This window comes from Molothrus ater, chromosome 5, assembly GCF_012460135.2.
Source record: "Molothrus ater isolate BHLD 08-10-18 breed brown headed cowbird chromosome 5, BPBGC_Mater_1.1, whole genome shotgun sequence".
Lineage (NCBI taxonomy): Eukaryota > Metazoa > Chordata > Aves > Passeriformes > Icteridae > Molothrus > Molothrus ater.
This window is the reverse complement of record NC_050482.2, coordinates 22,002,215-22,027,399: the sequence shown is the minus strand read 5'-3', so window position 1 is coordinate 22,027,399 and position 25,185 is coordinate 22,002,215. Positions and strand designations below refer to the sequence as shown.

Sequence of the window (25,185 nt, the reverse complement as noted above, 5' to 3'; positions counted from 1 at the left end):
AGCATGTCCAGAGAAGGGCAATGAAGCTAGTGAAGAGTTGAGAGAGACAAGAGAAGATGGCCTCAATTTGCACCAGAAGAGATTCATGTTGGATAATAGGAAAAAATTCTTCACAGAAAGGGTAGTCAAGCTTTGGAAGAAGCTGCCCCCAGGGGAGTGGTGGAGTCACCACACACGTGGAGGTATTTAAGAGCCATGTAGATGTAGAACTGAGACACAGTTTAATGGTGGAGTTGGCAGAGTCAAGTTAATGGTTGGACTCGATCTTAAAGGTCCTCACAACCTAAATGATTCTGGGATTCCAGAAGCCTCCAACACCACACTGGATTGAAATCAATGGACTACTGAGTTCACATTTGTTTGAACTATTTCCTTACTTTTTTTTAAAGCATCCTTCTGGAGTTGTAAATTACCTTTTTAAAAATATGCTTAAGAAGGAAGGAAAAAATTTATAAAGAGGCAGATTCCTATCTATGTGACTCATTGCCATTCAACCCATAATTTACTTCAAAACTCCTTTTATCACTCTGGGGGAAATTCAGACTTAGCAGCCATTCTTATCTTAAGGCTCAGATGTCAGAAAGCACATAAGCCAGCTGGAATGCTCATGTGCTGCAATTCTACAATTAGTTCAGTACTGAACTACAATCCAGAACTTAAACAAACTAAAATTCTGAATTTAATGGTAAAATCAGTGGAAAGCTTCCAATGATGTTAAAATGCACTTGTCAGCCAGATACGGGTTCTACAGTTCATGTTCTGTTGAGGGAGTCAATTCAGTTTTCAGCTGTTTGCTGGCAAATATGTGCTTATTTCTCCTTGTAAATGCCTACTGCTTTTTCCTAGGTAGTTTCATCTGTTAGAACAAAAGTCTGGGTCAATCCACATCTTATAATAGAGGTTTCAAGAAGAACCTTGCAACTTTCTGTTGGATTTTTGGATTTACACCATATGTTTTTCTCTGTAACTATGATCAAACATAATTTTTTTAATTATGGGGAGAATTCCCTTCTTCAAAAAATACAAACTCCTCAAAACGAAACATATTTCAAACAGTCTGAAATGTGTATTTCAAATTATGGTATTTAAATTATAATAGTCAAATTATAATAATTACAATCATTTCAACATCTTGGATACAATTACATGCTGGCAGTTCTTCTATGACCATCTATATGAGCAACAAAATGTAAAGTTGTTCTTTTGCACAAATGTTTGCAGGGCAAGGTGGCTATATCTGGAAAGCTACATATATTCCATTGTTCTGTAAGAATCCAGGGCTTGAGGGGGTTTCTGCCTTATGTGCTTAAGAGAAGAAAAATAAATTTAATACAGTGCTATAGTATTAATTTTCTAATTAAAGGGTGACAAAAAATTAACAGAATTTGCCCAATGGGAATATTACGCTACAGACAGAATGTTCCAAGCAATTCAGGAATACACAGAAAAATAATCATTGCTCTAAAAACTGAGAATTTACAAAGCCCTTTAACAACATTTTATTTTTTTTTAATGAAGTTACAAAACTTGAAACACAGTTAAATTAACAGATTGGGATCAAATTATTTTATCCTAAGAAGTTTATTTTGATCTGTTTAATACAATTAGGGTATTGATGAAAAAGTATATTTCTTTAAAATCTAGGAATTTAGTTCACTTCTTTAACTTCGAGGAACTATTTTTTTGGTAGGAATTTGCATTAGACTGATTGTTACTTCTATGCAAAAATGATGCCATCGCAGGAATTCGAGCAAAGTAGTTTTTTGCCCGGATATGCTTTTGTTCTATTTTGTAAATAAATGGAGCTTCGTAAGTCTGAAAAAAAAAAAATTCAAATACCATAAATACAATTAAGATATCTAAAAATATATGTGTTGCTTCATATTTTAGACATTATAAACATTTCAACATATTTTAGAAATTATAAATAGTGATCTTTTAATAAACTAAGGCAGATAATTTATTTGTATGTATACATAATGAAATATTTTGTAGTTCTATAGTACTGTCTTATGGACCAGTAGTGAAAATTTCTCCTTGTGAAATATTAGTCGTGTTTTAAAACCAGAGTAACTTTTTTTTATCCATTCAGGATTAAACTTACTTATTTACTTATTTATTTATTTCTGGTGGGAACATTTGCACTTACATTTGAAAATTAAATAAGGCAACACTTAGATAGCAACATTTGCAAGGAGAAGATGTAGGGGCATTCTTTGATAAGAATCAGAGTAGTTATTTTCAACTAATCATGGCAGCAAGTATTTTGCAGCATTTCAGTCAGCACTTGCATGCAGTGGTGACATTTTCCCAAATTCCTAGCTATTATTAGTAGTTTGGATGATGGAATAAATAACCAGAATATTTAATTGAAAAAACCTTTTGCGATTGCTGTAGTCATCACTTTGAATAATTGCTTTAAAGTAAAATCACTATGAATAATTGCTATTGAACAAAAGGCTTAAGAGGCCTTTTTTGTTTCGGTGAATGAAAACAATGATTCAACTTACAACATTCTATCTTCGCCTCATTTCCCTTATTTCACACTCTTCATTTTATTCTTTTGAAGAAGAAAGTTGAGTCCTCACTACAACTGATTCACATCCAGATTTGTTGCAAGAGCTAATGAAAATACCTCATGGTTTTTATGTAGGCTTGTGTAGCTTACCTGTCCTGACCTAACTCCCCCCCCCCATCCACTGAAGCCCTGGACCTGATCAAATTCATGGCATTTCTTTGACTATGACATCCAGACTCATGGCATCAAACCAGAGAAGTGCTCCATCGGGATCTTTGCCTGCCATAGTGCTGGTAACAAATTTATGGGTGCTGATGAGCATCACTGGATTCAGATTGTCTGAATAGCCTTCTTGACTCACAGTGAGTGAGAGGAGCTAAGAAAGAGATTCTCAGCTTGAAACTGATTCTACCTTCTAAAGCTAAAGCTCACATAAACGTGTCTGCTTGAAGACACGCACTGGGCACTCACACACAAAATATAATGGATTGCAGAATTCCTTTTGCCTTTAGAATCCCCTGATACATTTCATCCATAAAGCAACACTTTAAAGAGAGCAATTAATTTGCTCTGTTTAGTCTGCTCTTAGGACTTCCAGAAAGAAGAGCAATACATAACAGCTGAAGCTTCATTTTTGATGCACATATATTGTGTTAAAAATTGAATCAAGAACACCCAAAACAAAAGAACACTAGGCAACAATGAGTGCAGATCATGACTTATTTAAATCAATAACCTGGAACTGAAAGGCTTAATAAGCCATTATTAAGTGCAGGACAAATACAACTCACAGGATTCTCCTGTGCCTTACAAAACTAAATACTCTTAATATATTATGTTCAGTGGAGAGGTATTTCAAAGACTACCATGTTTAGATATGGAATTTGGGAGGATTTGTGTAAAAATCCAGTTTTGATTATGAGTTTAATGCAGTCCTAAGTGGTTTTAATTCAGAAGAGAAATTATGCCTCTATTGCTTAAATGCAAACTATAAGGTTACATTGTAAGGGATACTTAGCTGATATTTATGTAAGAAAGTAGTGACAAATTTTATGATGACAAATGGACAAGTTATAGACAAGGAACCATTCTTCTTTTTGATGAGAAATTTAGAAGACCAGAAACTAATGAGGCCAGAGCACGTCCAAGAGCACAGGCACACAATGGACACAGTATTTATGGTTAGTCTTTAGAATGCTTTTCATCCAGCCTGGCTCTTGTCTGATCTGATCTGAAGGAAGAGAGCATGCATGGCACTGTTCTCAGCAGGCAGCATGGGTGAGGCCACTCAGCTTCTTGCTTTTCAGGAGGGAGAACTGGGGCAAGACAGAGTTCAGGTACATGGAATGCGATGGACATGCCAGATGCCTTCTGGACTACTGTCCATTCTGTTTAATAGTACTGCAATCATTTAAATAGTCACAATGAGCGAATTCAAACACAGACAAGTGTAATGACTAAATTTGGCCCAACATAATTAGTCACAGGATTCTACTAAAACATAACATAAATATGGTAAAAAATAAAGCCCATTGAAATTTACCTTCTGAAGGTTATGCAGCTTAAGATGTGCATCTGCCTCTTCTTTAGTGAGGAGAATAGTATTCCATGGAGACCACTCATGTTGCTTATCCCACCTGATCATAACCAACTCATACAGGTCACTGCAGGCACTTAGAGCTGACTGGCAGTTCCATATGTTCTCAATCAGGTACTGCATATCTGGAAGCTGAAATAGAAAACAGGGTTAAAAAGGAAATAAGCATGTTTCATCCTACAATTCTTGAACCCATGTAAAAATACAAATAAACCTTTGGGTTAAAAAAAAATTCTATGCACATGTCATATGATCACTTGATTAAAGAGCATCTTGATATACATATATACTTTTTGCATAATTGTTGAATATCTGATTCTTTGACCTGTCAGCTAGACTTCATTTAGTGTACAGCTTGCAAATCCCCCTTTAAAGCACCCCTATGCTTCAAGAGCTTAAGGGCTGCTTCTTTATGGTGTGGAACATCACATATCACAGGAAGAAGCTGTAGCTTTTAGCCCGTTTCTCAATCTGTCCACAACAAACACAAAATAGAGGACATATAGTCAAAGCCACTGCTTACTATGAGTTGCAGTGCTCTTTCCAACAGTACCTGAACTAAGAAAACAATTTTACTATCATCCTGATAATCAACTTCAGACTTCCTGAGATTTTCCAGTATAAGTCTGTACTTGAAATATGCTTCTCGTTTCCGAGCCTCATTATCAAGCTGGTAACAGGAGCGACATCTGCCAATGGTGTGGGAACTTGCAGGAATGGGAAACTCAGAAGGTGGTAAGTACTTTTCACAGCTATGACAGAAGTAAACGTTTTTATAAAGTGTTAAGGGATCTTGTGGAACCTAAAATTAAAAAAAAAAAAAAAGTTAATTTACCACAGGGTATCTTTGTGTTACTTGTATGTTACTCAAACACTGTCAGGATAAGTCTTCCATATCTTCATGCAAGTATTTTCATATGTAAAAGCTAAAGTATTTATTTAAAAATACCCAATAAAGTGCTGTGATTTTTCTTGGATAGGATACCAAGAGAAACTGTACTTTCTTACTGCATTTGCTAAAATCAGTTATATAAATCAGTCAATTCATTTTTAAGCTATATGAAGATACTAAAATTTATGTTCCAGTGCTCTTCCTGGTGCTTTTAAGTATGCAGATTGTCAATTATTCTGGAAAGATGACAACACAGAGAAAACAGAAACTCTACATGAAAAATCAAATGTGGAGAATTTAATCTGCCCTTTATGGCAAAGATAAAACCCTGAGATTATGGGCATATTAATATTTTGGCATAAGAATACGAAATCATCAGTCCCACATGTCCAGAAACAACACATGGGAAGAAAATAGACTAAACTTGATAGTGACCTCCTCATCCCCACATTCCTTCATGGGTTCTGAAAAGAATGTAATGTGGTCTGTGCAGATGGATTGAATCTGTAACTGGACAGTTTGAGTAGTCTGATAATCTTCAGTCTCTGCTAATGAACCTAGTGTAACATTAACTGTTAGTTGGTTCTAAATCTAACATCTACATCTGACAGATTCTCTGCTCCTGAGATAACATTGACCACTGTATGAGGAATGCTCTTCTGATAGATGCAAAACGGACATTGCTACTTAGAGCAGCAATATACGACAGTGATTCATATTTTTATTTGTAATATGTAGTCAGAAAAGAAAAACACTCACACAAAACTAACCACATCTTCTTCACACACAGTAGTAAATGATTCTGCAACAGAAGCCTGGAACAGTTTTTGCTTAGGTGCAAACTCACTAGACATTGACATGGGCTATGCTCTTCCTTTCTGGATGCACGGCATGCGGCCTCTTGACCAGTAGAAAAAACACAACTTCATCTCTCAGTATACTGATACTGCTTTGCTATTACATTTTGCTGATACCATTCCATGAGATCTACCATTTATAGCTTTCAGATTTTTTATTTCAGACACAAGAGTTCCTGGGCTCTCTCAGTGCTGCCAGCCACTTGTCAGGTACTTATGACCACGTCTATGCCCCATGCTTCCTAATAGGACAATATAAATTTATTTGTGTGAAACCTATGTACTTGCTACATTTTACTTCCTGAGGAACTCCTCCACGAATTCTACAGCAAAATGCAAAATAAAAAACCTTTCAATATTTTCCATCCCCCTTCTCTTTAGTTCAATGGCCACTATGTCAGGCTGCAAAATAAGAATAATACCTTAATTAACCCAGCAACTTGAGGGTTAAACTCTGGAGTTTTGATATACTGGAGAAATAATGTACAAATTCTTTTCCTCAGTCCTTCCAAGTTGCATTCTTTCACCTCTCTTGACATAAGATCAATTTCCCTGTCAATTAATGCCACTATTTCCTGGGTTAATTTACATTCATGTTCCTGGAAAAAAAAAAAAGAGAAAAAGGAAAATAAAGTGCACAACCATAAAGAAGCAAACAAACAAAATCATTCAACAAGACATGAAAGAAACCTATGGAATCTATGGACATTACCATTCATACCTCTGTATGTTCATATAAGAACATGTTCACAGAAGAACTCGTTAGTCTCTCAGGGAAAAAAATCTCCAGGGAAACAACTGTAGAACTACAAAAGTGAGAATGCTTACAGATTCTGTTTTAAAGAGCCTGTATATGTATACCAAAGCTGTGAGGAACTGTAAGCCTGGAAGAACTAAAAGATATTTAGCAGAGGTACTCAACAAGTGCAAAATTTTAAGTCCTCAAAAGTCCAAAGAAATATTTCCCTAAGAAGCTTCCTTTGGCTATGAGATTGGAGGTGTAATATGGATGGGTTTAAAAAAAATGCCACAAGAAAACCCAAAAAATCCACCACACAAGAGGCATGGGGGACTTTGCCTGGAAATTAGTCACTTCAATATTTCTAATGCTTGGCAGGAGATTCTCCAGAGAGAGAGATGTTAGAGGTGAATGAGTTCAGTGATTTCTCAAAAGAGAGTGCTAATTTACAGAAATTCACTTGTTCACTACAGCAATATTGACTTGTGTTAAGATGGGCAAGAGTTCATAAACCAGAAGTGTTCTCAATGCCATAGTGACTTTAAATCAAATACTGCCACTACTAAAACAAACAGCAAGATACTTGTTGTTTTAATAAGACCAGGAAGCAGCATTCTATTCTAGGCTGATGTCAACAGTATCATCCTGAAAGGACCTTGAGACTCATTCTTTTTGTACATGAGTAAATAAATAAAACCTATATGAAAGACTAAAAAAAAATGCAACCAGCTTCAAATTCATTGGGAACACTAGCAGCAACAGCGGCAGCAGGCAAAGAGAAGCAGAAAAAAATCAGTATTTGCTACCCATAAAATTGGTAATCCAAACCAACAGATAAGGTTCTAAACAGATATTTCAAAGAACTGAGAAAAAATTAATGGTAGTTGCCACATATATCCCTGCCATGGTACTCATAAGGTTGATATTAAGTAGGAAACAAAACTTTGTACTAAAATTGTATTATGTATTAATATACAAAGAAGTCTAAAACCACGGGGTTAAAATTCGAACACAACCTGAAGACAAATATGCACATGATAAAGTGAAAGATGAATTTAGAGTGTATCTGGAATTTAAATTACACTCACACACCAGATAGTGCATGAGGGTCTCTAGCTCACCATCATGGCACTTGTCTGCCAGCAGCAGCACTGCAAATGAGTCAACATAATTAAGTGACAGCACCTTTGGAAAGTACAGCTTCAAGCTAAACATAAATAGAAAACTAAACCTTACCTTCACTGTCCATTTGAGTGTTAACAGCACAGATATCCTCTCATCTTTTGGGATGTCCTTTAGGTTAATGCTGCGGTAGATTTCAAGTAGTTCTTTGCCACGGAGTGAGTTCTGTGTATCCATTTCAGTGATTTTTCCATCAAATGCTTTCCACCTCCTAGGCTGTGCACACTTCAGAAACAATTTGTAGAACTCTGAGCTATTAAAATCTGACCACCAGCTGAACAATTGCTGGTGCAATTATGTTACATCAAGTTTTATCAGAGCAAAGAAGGACTCAACATTAATGCTTGACTAATGCAAAAGGCTAATTCTATTGCTGATATTCATACAGCACCTCTTCCACCAAAGCAAGCATTCAATTGCATACTTTATTTAAAGCAGCAGGTCATGACAATTTTGACTTACAGGATATAAAAAGCAAATAATATTCTCCTACAGGGATATGCTCTACTTCTTTAAAGTGTATTTACTGACAGTAGTGTTAGAATACATTTGTTTTGTATTTCACTTTGCAGTCATAAATCCCATCAAACTATCAGTAAAAATCAATGGGTCTGTTGACTGTGCAAAGATTGAAAATTTAAGACCTTAGAGTCTACTGCCATAAAAAGTATCTGCAGGGAGCTGTTCTATTTATACTAGTTGCAGAGAACGATAGAAGGAATACAGTTTGTTAGAGCTAGGGCAAGCTATGTGTTCACAGTTTACCAGGCACTTCACCTAGCTTCTTGTTTGCTAACTCCACCACATGCCATATGCCTTGTGCTTCAATTATCTCTTTGCACACCTTTAACTTTTATAGACAGTAAGAAGTTCCATGATGTCACCTGCCCCACAAGATCTAAAAAGTACAACCATTTTCTTCATTTTCTTCTTTCCAGAAGATGGGTTTTGGTTAGAAATAACTGTTACATAAAGAGACAGGTGTCCAATTCCAATAGAAAAAGTTTTCAAAAGTCTCTCCCAACATTACTTAACTCTATTTCCTTCTCTTAATGGGGAGAGGTACTTAAAACCTCTTTCTATGTTTCAATTATTCGCTTTCATTATATTTGGAACTTAAGTACTCACTAACACTAACGAAGTTCACCTTGCAGTCTCAGTGTGACCTAACAACAGGAACACTTTATGCTGTATTCACATGCCTAGTAGTTTTCTGGACATGATCCCAGCATTGACACAATCATTATTTTGATGAAATAGACTTGATATGGTGATAAGTAATAAAAATATCAAGAATATTTAGATAGCTGGAAGATACATGATTAGTTATCACTACAATCAAAACTTTTCCTCACTTTTAAATAAATAGTTAGGTAAGGAAAAGAAAGAAAAAATAATTTTAGAAAGGACTTAACATCAAATTAATGACACTAAATTACACTATCAGTGGGGGTAGAAATCTAATTAAAGTAGATATTCTTAACAGCCAAAACTAAGAAATGCAATAGCAAAACCAGACATTTGCTAAAATTTGCTAAAAAGACCCCAAAACAACCAACCAACCAACTCTTAATTACTTGGTGAAATCTTTGAATTTCTGCAAAACTTGAGCAAGGCAGTTTTTTCTCTGTCATATATAGGGAGCATTCTATTGTAGGTTCATTTTGTTTCACTATCTTTGCACAATACTAGAAATTCTTAAAAAAACCCTAAAATAAAACCAAAACTCCACACTTTGCAAACAATGAAATTCAGACCAACTTAGAAGGTCTATCATACTGACAATCCTTTGTATGTTAGACTGGGACAAATCACTCTTTTCCATATAGTAGTTAATTCAGTACTGACATTTGATCCTTGTCAAGGAAATCACTTACAATAACAGAGAAAGGTCATTTGCTAATGCTAGGAAAAAATCAATGGCCAAGGTAGACCCTAAGAAATAGTCAGTAAAATTAGATATTTCTGATAATTTGCAGACCAAATAGGTGCAAGTAGACTTGGTAACCCATTCTTCAAATGACCCTTAATACAGACCAATTCTGTTATTATAATTATTTCTTCAAAAATAAATACGTAACTTCTGTATTTTTTCTTACTACCTTATCATAGCTGGGTCTTACATTAAAAATTTTTAAATGTAAAAGAAAAAAAAAATATGCAGCTTTCTGCTGAAAAAAAGAAAGAATCACAAGTTCTCTGGTTTCAGGACTATTTTTCTGTACTCCAGACTGACAGGAGAAAAACTAAAACTTTGAGATCTTCTGCCAGCTTTCTCTTGTCTTTCAGTCTGCTGGCAGTGCTGTGGAATTTACAATAATCCTGTTATCTGTATTACTACAACTACACTCTGCTGCTAATGCATGAAAGCAGAAAAAGGGCCTGAGGAGAGAAACACACCACCACAGAGAGAGAGAAAAAGGTAAGTATAACCAAAAAAAATCCATAGGATGTGTGCAGAAATAGTACAAGGCATGAAAGGTATGAACTGAGTGACAGTTAATAGTGACATAAATTTCTTTAAATATGATTGCTGTACAAAAGCTTAATCAAATACTTCCTCTCCAAAGTAGAAATGCTGAAGAAGAACAAGTTCAGCATAAAGAACCCCCTAGAACATAGGGCACACACAACCAGTAGCAACCTTCATAAGGGCACACATACCTGTGGAGGTACATGCCTAAAGTAGCAAAGAAGGGAACAGAGGTTTCCATGGAGAAACAACTTTCATGCCACATTGGCTATTGCAGCTTGCAGTCTTCAGATGTGAAAGATATTATTGCAGCTTTAACTAGCAAGTGTCCAGATCGACATTGCCAGCTCAAAGTTCAAGAAAAAAACAATAATCTCTACTCAAGCACTCAAAAATAAATTTCATACTGTAATTTAAAGTGCTTAAGTTGCACTGTTACAGTCATAGCAAACCATCCATCTAATTTGAGATTTACAAAATTTTATTATCTTTTATAAAAATGCAAAAATTTTTACTTTTTCTCCGAGTTAGAACTATCTCCATGTTAGAACAACACTCAAAATCCTACAGCTGACATGATAAAAAACATGAAACATTGCACAGAATGTGCAATAGTTCAGAAGCTCAATAAATTTCAAAACTAAAAAGATTACAGTCCCTTTCATGAAAAGCATAATTTATACATTTAAAGTAGGAATAAATAACTTATTAGTGACTGCTTCAGGAAAAACAGTCTTTCCACTTGTCTTTCCACTGTTTGGAAAGACAAAATATCAGTTGTCTCTGATGTGTCTCCTGATTCTCCAAATATAAACTGTCACTGAGAGTTCTTGTGCTGAAGAACATTTTGCTTCTGATTCTAGATGTAAGAAAACTGCATAGCTTGTCAGAATATGTGCTGGAAACAATCTGTACAGGTAGGACACGAGAAAACAGTCCTTATGGAAAAGTAACAAGAGTCAGTTAAAAGAGAAATATATTTGCTTTGACTGTTCCAGGCTTCTTTTTCTAAGAAGGTAACAGAACAGATTGTAAGTAGAAGAAGCAAACATTAAACATAGAAATGATTCAAGGCTCTGAAAATAATCCTAATTATTTGGTTTTCTGTTTGTTTTTTTTTTTATTCTTGAAAGCAGTAAGACAGAAAACAGTCATACCACAGCAATAAATGCGGTAACAGTTCCACCAACGTTTCAGATAAGCAACTTGTTCATAATGAGAAATTGAATACATTTTATCAAATCACATTTAGAGTACAGTTCCCCTGCATGAGTAATAAAAAGAACGGAAAAAAGTCTCTTTTGGACAAAACCACCATTTTTACTTTTAAGCACTCAATAGTCAAAATTTTAAAATAACAATAATAAAAAAAATTAGATAGCTAAAAACCATTTCTGTTGCAGTATTTCTTTTCATAATCATGTCATATATTTTGAAACTAAACTATTACTTTTTTCCAATGGCTGGACATCTACCTAAAAGGACAAGGGGTTTTTGTATTTTACATTAAGATACCACTGAATTTAATGCCAATTTAAATCATTTTTGTGAATTAAAGAATTCTCTTTTTTTTTATAAAGACTGAAGAACACTTCCTTTAATTATCATCCCCAAGATTATACAAGAATGAAATCTCAAGTTAAAGTTCTAATGGAACTAAAGTCAGTGATTTAATACCTGAATTCAACATCAGATTCAAACTCTTCTTTATACAGGGAAACAGAATAAATACTTTCTTTAAAGACAGACATATGATGACCAGAGGCCTATTATCATTTGGGAAAATAAGGAAAAATGTACTTCCTGAAGGATAACATATTTATGTTATTATAATTAATTATATGTATTGTTTATATTTTTTATAGTTAACATCATTAGTTATCCACTGTTCAGCCTTCAGTTGGTCTGGCAGCTACGAAATTCTCAGCTTGGAAAAAAGAAATTTACTGAATTGTATTGACATGAACAACCACATAATTTGGTTATTTATAACATTTGCATTCACATGATTAACTGTTAAAAACTACAAAAGATACTTTTTGTACCTTGCAGGTGTTTTTTCTGTTCCTGTACTTTGATGTTCTTTATGATCAGAGTAATTACTGACCTTACCCAGAAAGTGCAGTATTGCTTTTTTTTGATTCTCCAGATTGGCACTTAATTTGTGCATTCCAATGCAAGCAATGAGCTCTGTCTCTTCTTCCAGAAGTGCATAAAGTGCTGCCTTTCTTTTAGCTCCAGTAAGAGTTCTGTTAATTCGCTCAGTCTCCTCCTGCATCCATACTACAGATACAAATATTTTCATGAGATGCTTTCCAGCAAAATTTCTGCTTTCATATTTAAGAAACAACATAATTGAATTTTCGTTCAATATTCACTAAAACTCAGTTTCCATTTTAGGGAATTGATGGTTATAGCTATTTTCAATACATGCAAGATGGCCTAGAAATGAATGTAAATTATACAGATGTTCTGTTAGAGTATGTGTGTGTACATCAGCTCCAGACTGCCAATTTGTACTCCAAACTCAAGGATGAGTAGGAGAAAAAAAATCTGTATGTGAGAAAAAGGATTTAGCTCCTGTGGAAATGTATGATGAAATGGCTGCATCTTACTGTGGTACCACTAGTACTCAGTGCTGAGAATATTACTGCTTCTCCCTGCATAAATGAGTAAAATCTAAAGAAGCTTGAAGTCCTCCAAAACTGAGATAAAACTTGACTGACAGTCACATTTAGCACTTCAGGTTTTACACTGGATATTGCAGTGGTATCATCTTTTGCCACCCAAGGCAGATGAGAACACATTAATAACTTGACAGTCATTGCTTTACTCTCCCTTTCCTTTTCTATAACATAACAATTCAAGTGGGTGAAAGTGGCCACAGAAGAAGCCACAGGATGGTGATGAGAGCAGCACATGGATCAGTACATGCTGCATAAGAATCTGACCCCCTGACACTTTTGCTGCCAATATAGACACTGCATGGCTTTAGAGAAATCTGCCTCTAAAATCAAACTGTGTTTACTGCCTTTGCATATCCCATAACAATTTCTGGCTTCTCTGAAAAGTCTGATCTAGTTCAAATACCTCTAGAGTTTTGTAAGGAATTTTATAAGATGCAAAACTTCAACATTCCTAAAGAATACCTCAAAGTGTTGTTATCATCCCAGAACAGTTACGCAAAAGCAAAACCCAGAGTAAAAAAAACCCATTCAATATGTGAGGCACTGAAAAAGCCTGTAACATCCTGGATCAGGTAAGATTAGAGGCAGGAGGAGGGAAAGGAGGAAGGCTTATTTTCTGCCTGTGGCTTCTTATCTACAACACCTTGTTTTCCATTTTTAAATATTTCAATTCATTTCCTTAAGGCTCTCCAAGCTGTAATATGACAGCTGTCTGCTAAGTTCTGAGAATCCAAAGATATATATTTTAAATACAGCCAATTCACCAAACAACAGCATTATACAGAATTATTTACATGAAGCTTTATTATGCCTGAAGGGGGCATAATAATGCCCCCCAGCAACTTCTAAGGTGGAGCAATAAATACAGTAAGCAATTTTATACATTCAGAAATGAAAAAGCTGCCACTCACCATTGATACTCACCTCTTGATTCCCCATTTGCCTGCAACCAATCTAACCTCCACTTAGATTATCTGTTCTGCAGATTATCTGTCTGCAGAGATTTTACTCGTTACAATTTTTACTCCACTGTTTATAAAGTAAAATAGTTCATACTTTTCAAATAAACAATAAATGCCTATGCAGACATGCTGCATATATAGATAGACCTCATTTGCACTATATAGTCAACAGGCAAGTTCTCGTACCACCAGGAATTGCTTGTACTGGCTGACCCTGTAATAGTAACCCTGTGGTGATTACAGCAATAACCTTCACAGATCCCTGGAGGAAAATAGTCTCATCCTATTACTGTCACAATGATTTAGCTTGTGTAAATTGTTGGCACTATAAGAATGCGAAATTGTTTCAGATGCAGGTAGGAAAAAACCCCAAGTTCCTAGAATCATTAAGCTCTATTAAAATGAAGAGCATGACTGCAAATCTCCATGAAGAGTAGCAACTACTCAACACCAGTTAACAAAAACTAAACTGTAAGATGGATACAGATCATTATATTTAACAAAATAGTAAAAAAAAAAGCCACTTCAAATACTGGAATTTGTTCTGTTCTGAAGTGGCACATGTTTTTTTCAGGTTGACTAGATATGAAATTCCTGAACATGCTTGGCTGAAACTTTTATTTTTTGTGAATCCAAAGTCATTCAATTAAGCAAGAGACACTTGCATAACCACAAGTTTTAGATCTAAAAATATCATGAAGATCAGCACTCTTCCATAACTTCAACAGGACTTGGTTGCTTCTACTGCAAGTAAGACTTTTCACACTTAAAAAAAAAATCAGATGTGAAATAGTAAGACTTCTCATAAGTGGCAAGGAAAAAAGTACTATTTGAGTACCTCGGCTTTTGATTACTTAGCCAGGTACAACTTGAAAAGGGCTTGATTCTTGGGAAGTGAAAAGCAAACTATCTACAAAGAAAAAGAGGAGGGGATAGACAACCTCAAACAAGCCACAAATCTCATGAAGATACCATTCCAATAACTGCAAAGCTCAAGACAAGCAATAATTTTTACATTTGTCACGAACAGTGATATTTATAAATCAGTTATTAATTCAGACAAAGCCACACAAAGTATGACAGCACTAAAAGATTAGTGTGTAACTTGGGAATTTTTGAATCGTGATCCTAAGCTCTATGAATAACACATGCCATCAAATTTATGCTCAGTTTACCACTGAAGAAAGAGCTGAGATGGTTTAAGGCAGGGCAGGTGGCTTTGCAATGAAGCAGGTCATCTCTTAGGTCAGCTCTGCTACAGGGACAACAATATCCAAACTGGTAAAGAGCTAGACCATAAAGCACTGTAGCTGAGATAACATAAGAATTGTTACAAGTCACAGTACAAACCTCTGGCTTTAAAAGAGGCAAGGCATTGTAAAAAACCAAAATTTGTCTTGCAGTTTCATTGTATGCTGCTACAAGTGCACAGCTTTTGACTGTTTTCGTTTTTCCAAAGGAAATACTCTGAGTTTTTTGTTCTATTTGCACCATTGCATTCTTGTAAGGTTTTGTGTCAATTATCTGCAGTATTCACATTACTTTTCTGAAGAAGTTTAGAGGTGCTTGCCTGTATTAAACATCACCTATTCCAAGAATAGGAAATGTAAGACTTTCAGAATATCCTGCAGAACTCCTAAGAGATTTTTAAAATGTTGACAACATTTTTATGAAACATGGAATGAACTAGGAAGGAGAAAAAGCATCAGTAGAGGACAACTAAGACAAAAGGAATAACTTCTGTCATATGTTGTAAAATTCTGTACAAAAATTCTTCAGCATCTTAAATGTAGAGTGAAAGATAAAAGCAACTCTGATCTAAAAAAACAGCCTTTTGTTCTTCTAGCTGACCTTAACTTTAGACATAAATAAAAAATGTTAATAAAACTGCCAAAGAGCACTATTCTATAAGCCAGTTGTTTCTAAAAAAGGTGTACTGGTTTTGGCTGCAATAGAGTTAATTTTTAGTCACAGCAGCTTGTAAGGTGCTGGATGTTGATAACACAGGGATGTTTGGTTATTGCTGAGCAGTGCTTACAGAGCATCAAGGCCTTCTTCCTGTTTCTAGTAATACATGAAAGTAAAATAATAATTTTACAATGAAAAAGATTCCACTGTCAAGCAGAATAAAAAAATCTATAAAAACATGTAAAAACCCTAAGTTTGTTTCAAACAAACTGTACTGTTTTGGTGCTTTAAGGATATCCCTTTAAGAAAACTTACATTGCAAGTCATGGTAGAGTAGCTCAAAGTCTTCTCTTGTTTTAGGGTTCAGTTTTTTCTCATACTCCCTCCTCAATTTTTCTTCTTTCTCCCATTTTTTCTGTAATTCTTCTTGTGCCTCCTGTGCCAGCCTTAACCTCCTTTGTTCCTTCAGATTTTGTACTAAATATGCAGCATGCCAACGACGGAAATACTTCTGTATTACTATTACCTATATGTGATGCAATACCAAAGAATCGTGAATTTAAAATAAAACAACAGAGTATTTTGAAGTGTAGTATTATTTCTTAACTCTTCTTTTCTTCAGCTCCCTAACTACATTTTCTAAGATTTTTCTTGTACTGAAACTAATTTAAATGTTACAAAATCAAACATGTACTATTAGTTTAAGCACTAGTATGATTACTCAGTTAGGTAACTGCAGGAATTTACCCAGTGAGTACAGTGGATAAAATAGGTTCAAATAATCAAATCAAAATATAAACTACATTTAAATATCCATTTTTCTTTTTCAAATCTCCCCTTAAAAATGTATTTTGTCATGCACTGTTTTTATTCTTTGCCTTATCTTACTGCCAATTTACAGAGTGGAAATGTAGACACATTTGCAAAATTTCTTTTAAATTTCTAGTTACAAAAATCAACACATAGACACAACATCAACTGCATTTTATTTGTGAACAAATAATGAAAGTGAAATTTCTAATGCTGTTATGACAGAAATGAAAAAAGAAAATTAAATCATCGATCTTGCCAAGCTGTGGCTATTGAGGACTGGGGAAGTGTCTACAATATGTTAAGAGAGGATACTGCACAAGCCTCAGCTTCTGCTGGCTGAGTTAGTACTTGCACTACAAACAGTTCAGTCAGATCAATGCCTTGAGGTACCAAACATTGTTCAGCATCAAAAGCTATCAAGCACAAAATCATACTAATACAGTCCCACTGTCTCTGGTAATATCTTAATCTAAAACTTCTCTTGAATATGTCTTCAAACAGTATTTCAATATGGACCTCTACAGCACTGGGCAAATCCATCAATGTGAACCAACATCAAGCTGACATCTCTCTACTGTGCATTATCAATTACCTATAGACACATTACAGATTTCCATAAGGGTCACTAAAGACCACAGTAAAACATATTGGTAGTCCTGAGGAAATTACTCCCTACTTGGGTTCCATTTCTACAAGATGCACATTGCCATCAGCTAAAGCTGACCGATTTAAGAAGTTCTTACTCTCACAGACATATTCTATAAAAAATCCTTTCATTAGGATCTTTTCTCCTGAGAAGCTGAAAGGCCTCAGAATCAAAATGTAAACAATAATTATCTGCTGCTGTGGAATGCAACAGGTGCATCTTTGATTGGTCTCATGTGGTTGTTTTAAATTAACGGCTAATCACAGTCCAGCTGTCTCGAACTCTCTGGTCAGTCACAAGATTTTATTATCATTCCATTCCTTTGTATTCCTTTCAAGCCTTCTGATGAAATCCTTTCTTCTATTCTTTAGTGTAGTTTTAATATATCATTTTCTTTTAATATATATAATAAAATAATAAATCAGCCTTCTGAAACATGGAGTCAAGATTCTCGTCTCTTCTCTCATCCTGGGACCCCTGCGAACACCACCACATTTACAAGAAAACTTCTGCCCAGAAAACTTCAAAGATCTTGCCAACCATGTCAATACAATTACCAATACAATCATTCTACTTAGACATTTGGGGAATCAACTGTTTCTTCATTCAGTTGGATTCAGACTGTCCATTTCCAGCAATCAAATTAATAACTAGAGCATTTACAAAGCAGTGCCTCATCTAACACAATTTAGGGCAGACTTGAGTTAGATGTGCAGTCACAGAACACATGGTTTCCAAAAAGCAGAGTGGAAGCTTTAAATGGCATCCTCTGCACAATGAACATGCAGAATCTGTAATATGAATTGCCTTCATGAGGCAGCTCAGTGCACCAGAAAACCCCACAGACCCACTGCCTGTGTTTGAACAGCCCATTTCTACTTTAGTGTCAAAGCAGGGATCTTGAACAGAATCCAAAATGGATCAGCTTGCACAAGGTAACCTACTAAGTCTGATAAAAAAACCCCAACCAAACAGACAAGGAACAATAATAGATTGTTCTCAAAACTCAAAAGCTTGAATGCAGATCTCCTAAATCCTAACCCAATACTGCACTTATTTCAGGCCATACATTAAGCATGTATCTTAGGTTATTCCAAAGAGATCATGAGAATGTTGTAAGAACAAGCCTGTTTTAATCCTTAATGCTCTACATGGGAACTTAACTGTCACTGTGAGACAGAAAACAATAATTTCAGAATTCTTAATATTTAAGAGATTGCAAGGTATCAAATGTCACTAAAACCCCAGAGCAAACACGCACTTCCCCTGTATCTGAAAGATTACAAAAGATGAGCATAAGAAGACATTTTACAGTTCACTTTGAAATTCCATCTTTGAACGCTCTGAACACTCATTAAATATTCAGATAACCTTCACAATTCATTATTTTACTGATAGTTTCAAACAGATAAGGACTTACTGCTTCAACTCTACGTTTATGGTATTCCTCTGCTGTAAAATACTTTCCAGGAGTTATTAGTTTGTCAGTCATGTTTGATACATAAAGGCCAGTTTTAGTCATCTGTGTCGATGTTGTATTTCTTGTTTGCTGTCGCGTATTTTTTTCCACGGCCGTCTGGGGAAAAAATGCATGTCAGATTAGAAGCAAATACACAGAGATTTTTTTTTTTCCTCATTACAGTAAGTAGCAAAATTAGCTATTTGCAATAAAAATCACAAGAATAATGATATTTATCTATTAAATACTTTCATTTGCACATTTATCTCAGATTTACTTCCTCTTTCCTATCAGAAATAGTGCCAGCATTTTATTCCATTTGGCAAAAACAACATTCTTAAAGGACATTACAAAGCCTTTACCTGTGTTCCCCTACAAAATAACTGAATTCCTTTGTCAGGTCGTTTTTTGGGTTTTGTTTGTGATCCTGCATTATGAAATTCCACTCCTGTTGACACATTCCGAAATCCACCCAGAAAAGGTTTATTATAGGTAGGTCTTTCAACTTTTACAACTACTTCTTGAAATGAATTTGAACCTGTTAAAATAGAAGTTCCAAAATATAAATATTGCTTATTTCAGTAACACATCTAGGTTAGACCATATTTACATATGTATTGAAAAATGTGCAAAAGCAGCATTTACCTGTTTCTACTCTGACAGTTATGACATCAGGCATGTGGTAATCCTGTTGAATGACTTCTCCAGGGAAACATTCCTGATTCTCAAAGTTAGGCCAAGTCTTCCTAGGTGTTACATTATCCTTAATCATGCTTACTAAAAATAAAACCAAAATTCATTCCTGAGAAGCTTCTCAAAACAAAGAACTCTTTCAACTTTACCCGAGGATGATTTTATTGTAACACTGCAACACAGCATAACCATCATTTTTTCAGCTAAAAGACAGTCTATTTGAAAGCTGAAATAGTATTATCATAAATTTTAAAGGCGGTATCTAATGTAATACTGCCATCACATAAACATATTCCTAGCCAGCTTCTCAGAATGAGAGCAGATAAATGCAACCTAGCCAAGAGGAAAGTAGTCAGGAGGTCCATACGAGGAATTGTTATTCACTGTGCTCAGGTGCTGAACAGGATATGCTGTGTTCTGCTCTGAAGAACCAAGAAAATGGGGTCCTGTATTAGGAAGAGGAAGTGACTGAAGACATCCAGAACACTGAAGAACAGGTGTAGGAAATGATGGAGTATTTGGGAGACTGCAGGAGAAAGACAAGGAGAAAGACAAGGAGAAAGAAGGGTGGCAGGTAAGTTACAGGGGAATCTAAGAAAGGTAAAATAGTAAGGTGATTTCTAGAATGTTGGCTAAACTGTTAATTTAAATGCACTTACAAAATATGTATACCTACTCATACACATTTCTGGAAACAAGGATCATTCTATAAAATGCCATCTAGAAATGACTACTACAGTTTGAGATAAAGAATACATTCCTTACCTTTGGAGTATGTTTCAAATGAGAATTTAAAAGGTACTGCAGGACCAAATCTCAGCAAGCATAAACAGAATGAGGGTGTGTGGGAGTGAAAGAACCAAGTTGAATAAAAAATATCTCTTTAAACCATTAATACCCAACATTTTAACAACTTCTTTACCTGTCATTGTCCCCTTTTCTGTGCTCTCTGGTAGTACTGAATTTTGAGAAGGAGACTGCTGGTTCCAGCCCTTCTCTGATTGTGCAGTGCCTGCAGGTTCTGGAAGCAGAGGCTTTTCTGCTGGGTCCCCAGCCTCTCCGACTGCTTTTCCTTGTGAGGATGCAGGTGATTGCTCGGCACCTGATCCTTCTGATGTAACAACTTCAAAGCTATCTGATGCATCTTCCATTTTCTAAAGCATTAGTTGCATGATTTTAACCTTCCTGCAACAATAATCACAGGATCTATTATAAATTGCATACTGGCACATTTCTACTACCAGAATTATGTCCTGAAAAGCTTTTCGTGTATCGAATTCCAAAAGGCCTATTGAGAACAGCATGAGATGTTTGCTTCCACCAAACAGAAAGCACTTTTGGCTGGTGTTTACCAAAGGTAACACTCCAAGGCAGGTAGCCGGCACAGTTCTTTTTATCTCTCGTTCTCTGCCTACAGAACAGGATGGTCCACGGGGTCATTACCCAGAGACAGCACACCTTTACGGTTTTCCAAGTTGCCACCGAAATTATACGGGCTGGAAGAGTCCTAAGTCCATATTCCTGAGCATAGAACCACAACTAAACCCGCAGGATCCGGGACGCAGCAGCTCGCGGCGGGAGCCCGGGGATGCCAAACGGCTCAGGCGGGCGGGCCCCCGGCACAGTGCGCACCGGGGCCGGGGGTGCGGCCGCTGCTCGGGACACGGCTGGGACCCCCACACCGACCCTCCCGCCCCTGTCCCTGTCCCGGTCCCGGCACCTCCCGGCCCGGCGCTCCGGGCAGGCGCTGCTCGGCCCGGCGGCGGCGCGGTAGCCACGGCAACCGGGCCGGGCCTCGGCAGCAGGAGCGTGCGCACTGGGGAGCGGGGCCGGGCCAGGCCGGGCCGGGCCGGGCGGACTGAAAACGCCCCGGGGACCAGAAGGGTCGGGAAGAGAGGAAAGGGAGGCGGTGCAGAAGGACGAGCAAGCGCCCTGCTTCCCTCCAGCCCACAGCAGCTGCACGAACCCGTGCTGGCCTGGAGCGGCCCCAGTGCCGGCACACCCGCAGGGGCCGTGCCCGCGCTGTGAGCCGGAGCAGGGCGATGAGAGCTCGTACCAGCCCATAGCGGCAGCGATGTATGAAAACACCGGTTTTCCTTATATCCTTCTGCTGCGGATAATAGCAGAAGTTGTACTAAAGCCCCAGAACTCTTGGATATCGAGAAAGGGTGTTGTGAGTGTTGGCAGCCTTCGTGCCACGCACCGTCCCTTCCGAGCTGTGCCTACCTGCGACATGGCTTGTGCCTAATCGTGCTGCTCTCCTGGAGGGTCCGTGGCGTGAGGCCTGAGGCTGGTAACTGGAAATTAGAGACTTGCAAATCAGAATGAAAACCATACGAAAATGGATTTCCTGGTGTTTGAGGTGCCATTTCTGACACAACTCCTGCAAATGTTTTCAGCATGCTACAAGAAAACCGAGTGGACGGTCACATCACAGAACTTTCAGATGTGAAATACACAGTTCTGTGTTGCAATTCCAAGAGAATCCGGAAAGAAAGCCTTTCAGCAGGCATTGAATTCAAATGGATACTCAATAATTGTATGCCAGGATCATTGTTACCTTGTTTCCCAGACATTGTTTGCACTTGAACGTGGCCTGCTCTGCATCTAAAGGACAGAAATTTCCCATTACTACTACTAATGCTGTTTTTTCTAAAACCTTGTTTGAACTCCCAGAATAGGATCACCATTAATCCTGTAAAAAGATACTGTCATTTGTGTCACTTTGTCACTTTTATATAGTTGATTAAACATTCAAGCTCATTTTCAAGTTGCAATGATTTTTCATTATTTCCCTAATGAAATAGCATATAAGCTTTGAATATTAAAATAATAAAAAGCAGCCTTCACTCATCTCCTATTGGTTTTGGTTTCAGGTTCAGAACACAGCCACTCAGGATAAGTTAAGCAGCACAGATGGCAGGTTAGGAATTACAAAAACCTCAGTATTTGCTCTGCTCTCATGATGGGAAGGTTGTTTTTCTGGTGTAAAAGGCTCTGTCTCTGCTAGGGCCCATCCTTGCAGATAAACCACTTTTTTATTGACATGACTTCAATGTGATGATCTCAATGTTTTAAAGATCTAAACTTTGTTAACTCTACAGCTTGCAGCGATTTACCTTACTACAGATTATAAAATTAGATTACAACAGATTATAAAATTCTTTGCATCATCATGTATTTCCAACAATTAAAGGAGAAAAATCAAGCAGCATCATTAGTTAGCCTTCAAATTATACCTTGCTAGCATATTCCTCTCAGAATAAATTAGGACCCGTATGGAGGACACAGATGCACATATTTGTGAAAGGAAGATGAGAGTATGTTTTCATTTGTGAAACTCAGTTTTAAAAGGCCATAGATCAAATTTCAGCAGCAGTGGGCCATGAAAAAAACTTCCTCTCCCCTGGAGGACAATTAATAAGCTTATAGGAGAGCTGTTTTAAATCACATGACAAATATATCTTTAGAAGTAGAGAAAAGAACTGAACAAGTTCAGCAAATGTCTCAGTTATGGAAGAGTAGAAAGAATTCCAATTGTTGCTACCATATTCTGGAAACTCCTTTTCCCCCTACCTCCAGTATTTCATGTCTCTATCATTTATACTAGACTTTGTTGTGCTTTTTTTTTTTAATTTATTTTGATTTCTCTCAGGTCAGCTCAATACTTATTACCAAAATCCATTAATTTTCATTACTCATGTGACAGCATTGGACCTCATTCAAGTCTGTAATCCCTTACTATTTCTCATGTGAAAGTTGTATTTGTTGACTTTAGCAAAGTCCTCTTCTGGAATGCCATCTAGTGGTTTTACTTAGGAAAAGACCAGCTTCTATCTTGGTCAAGACTGAAAAATCCTTTAAAACCAAGCAATAAAACTAAGTATTTTTCAATTCTTAATTTTTCAAAATTGAAAATATTTATGTAATTATAGTAATGATAGTTGGGGGGGGGGAAACCCAATGCTAAAGAATGCAGTGAAAATAGTTTCTGGAGTGAATACCTTGGGAATACTGGTTTTCTCTTCTATTGACCTACCCCCAAATACCATTGCATAAAATATAAATTTGTAATTAATCCATTTATAATAATCATGTCACAAGTAAATTTATAAGCCTAAAATCTATGAAAAAACAGCTGTGACCAAGTATGTTGTGTAATGTTAGTAGTGCATATACAAATGCTTATTAAACTGCAGATTTTTGTGATATAGCTATATTCCTGTCTTTAAACTTGCAGGAATGTTGCTAATGGTCTTGAAAAAAACATCAGTAAAGGCAAAACTGCACAGTACCCTTAGATCTAGTTTGGACATTTTGTTCGGGATTTATAAGATTAAATCTCTAAACATAAGATTTCAAAAGAATCACAGAATATCCTGAATTCCCAGATCACAGAATATTCTGAGTTGGAAGGGACCTGCAAGGGACCATCAAGTCCAACTCTTAAATGAACAGCCCATCCAGAGACTGAACCCACACCCTGGTGTGATTAGCCCCACACTTTAACAACTGAGCTAATCTCAGTGCTCAACCACCCTGTGGTTGAAAAACATTTCCTAACAGCAAACCTAGACCCCTTGTGATACAGCTTCATGCTGCTCCCTTGGGTCCTGTCACTGGTCACCAGAGATGAGTCCCTGCTCTTCCACTTCCCCTTGTGAGAATCACTCAAGGTGAGGCTGCCCCAGCTCAGAGCAGAGCAGGACAATCCCCTCCCTTGCCTGGCTGGTGATGCCCCCCAGGACAGGACTGGCCCTCCTGGCTGCCAGGGCACTGCTGGCTCACATTCAACTGGCCATTGACCAGGACCCCCAGGTCTCTTTCTGCAGCACAGCTTTCCAGTGTCTTATTCCTCAGTGTTGCTACCAGGGTTGCCCCATCCCAGGTGCAGAATCCAGCACTTGTCTCTTTAACTTCCTATGGTGATGGCCCATCTCTAACCTGTTGAGGTCTCTCCACAAGGCCTCTCTGCCTTCGAGGGAGCCAACAGCTCCTCCCAAAGTAGTGTCATCAGCAATTTTACTGAGAATCCCTTCCTGTCCTGCATCTAAGTCTTAATGAACATACTGAAGGGCGCTGGGATGGAGCCCTGTGGGACCCAGCTGGTGACTGGTAGCCAGCCTGATGTCAGCCCATTTCCTGCAACACGTAACACTCAAGATGTGAATCAACAATAGACCAATATCTGCACAATGGCTCCTTAAGATGCCAATGCCAAGGTCTGTGCCACAGGTGTTATGCCAAGCATGGTAACCTACCTGTTAACAAGGAACCTGCTGCTGCCATCAATCCGAGTGGCAGTCTTCTTTCTCCCCGTCACCTCTCCCATCTCCCCAGTACCTCCCACAAGTCAAAAATAGTGTTTAGTTATGTGGGCAGTAGGGTCAGCCAGTTCAGGACAGAGATTCAGCTGAAACCTAAAATCCTGTTGTTTTTGGGAAGCATTAAATCCCTCACTGCAGTATCTGCATGGCCATTAAGACCTTGTCAGGAGGTAGCAAAAATACATAGCCAAAGGTGGGACAAAATCACCATACTTTTCTACAACTTGGATTTTGATTTCAAGTAGCCTATAATATCTGTATTTTTAACATAGAAATACAGATTATAAAAACAACTCAGCATAAGATGCAAGTACCCTGTTAATATAAAATGCAAAAAATTAAATAAACAAAAGGTTGTAGGTATGCCAGAAAGAATTTTCTTAAAACCATTTCTCCAAGAAATTGGCAGCAGCCTTTAGATTGCTAAATTAA

At 37.0% G+C, this 25,185-nt stretch overlaps 1 protein-coding gene across 3 annotated transcripts; it reads right to left on the bottom strand.

The window, feature by feature from the left end:
* Nucleotides 1–1,551: 1,551 nt before the first annotated feature.
* Nucleotides 1,552–25,083, bottom strand: IQUB (IQ motif and ubiquitin domain containing). Of its 3 annotated transcripts, XM_036400357.2 has the most exons (13): nt 24,688–25,083; nt 21,653–21,723; nt 20,349–20,611; nt 19,379–19,510; nt 19,096–19,271; nt 18,695–18,850; nt 16,131–16,341; nt 12,366–12,541; nt 7,840–8,010; nt 6,287–6,463; nt 4,669–4,917; nt 4,062–4,247; nt 1,552–1,815 (listed from the first exon to the last, which is right to left on the bottom strand). In XM_036400357.2, exons 3-13 carry the CDS (start codon nt 20,575–20,577, stop codon nt 1,654–1,656), a joined length of 2,025 nt encoding a protein of 674 aa, XP_036256250.1. In that variant the 5' UTR covers nt 20,578–20,611; nt 21,653–21,723; nt 24,688–25,083; the 3' UTR covers nt 1,552–1,653. The 3 variants fall into 3 exon arrangements, with proteins under 3 accessions (XP_036256250.1, XP_036256249.1, XP_036256251.1); XM_036400356.1 differs by lacking the exon at nt 24,688–25,083 and having other exon boundaries at nt 21,653–24,080; XM_036400358.2 differs by lacking the exons at nt 21,653–21,723; nt 24,688–25,083 and adding an exon at nt 21,147–21,197.
* Between the last annotated feature and the right edge of the window lie 102 nt (nt 25,084–25,185).

Bases quoted from the DNA above. Each gene is read 5' to 3' on its own strand.
- IQUB (XM_036400357.2), bottom strand. From the start codon at position 20,577: ATGGAAGATGCATCAGATAGCTTTGAAGTTGTTACATCAGAAGGATCA. The intron at 18,851-19,095 runs GTAAAGGCTTTG...TTTTTTCCCCAG, and splicing joins TATTTTGTAGGGGAACACAG to ACGGCCGTGGAAAAAAATAC. The intron at 1,816-4,061 runs GTAAATTTCAAT...TTTTTTTTTCAG, and splicing joins AGCTGCATAACCTTCAGAAG to ACTTACGAAGCTCCATTTAT.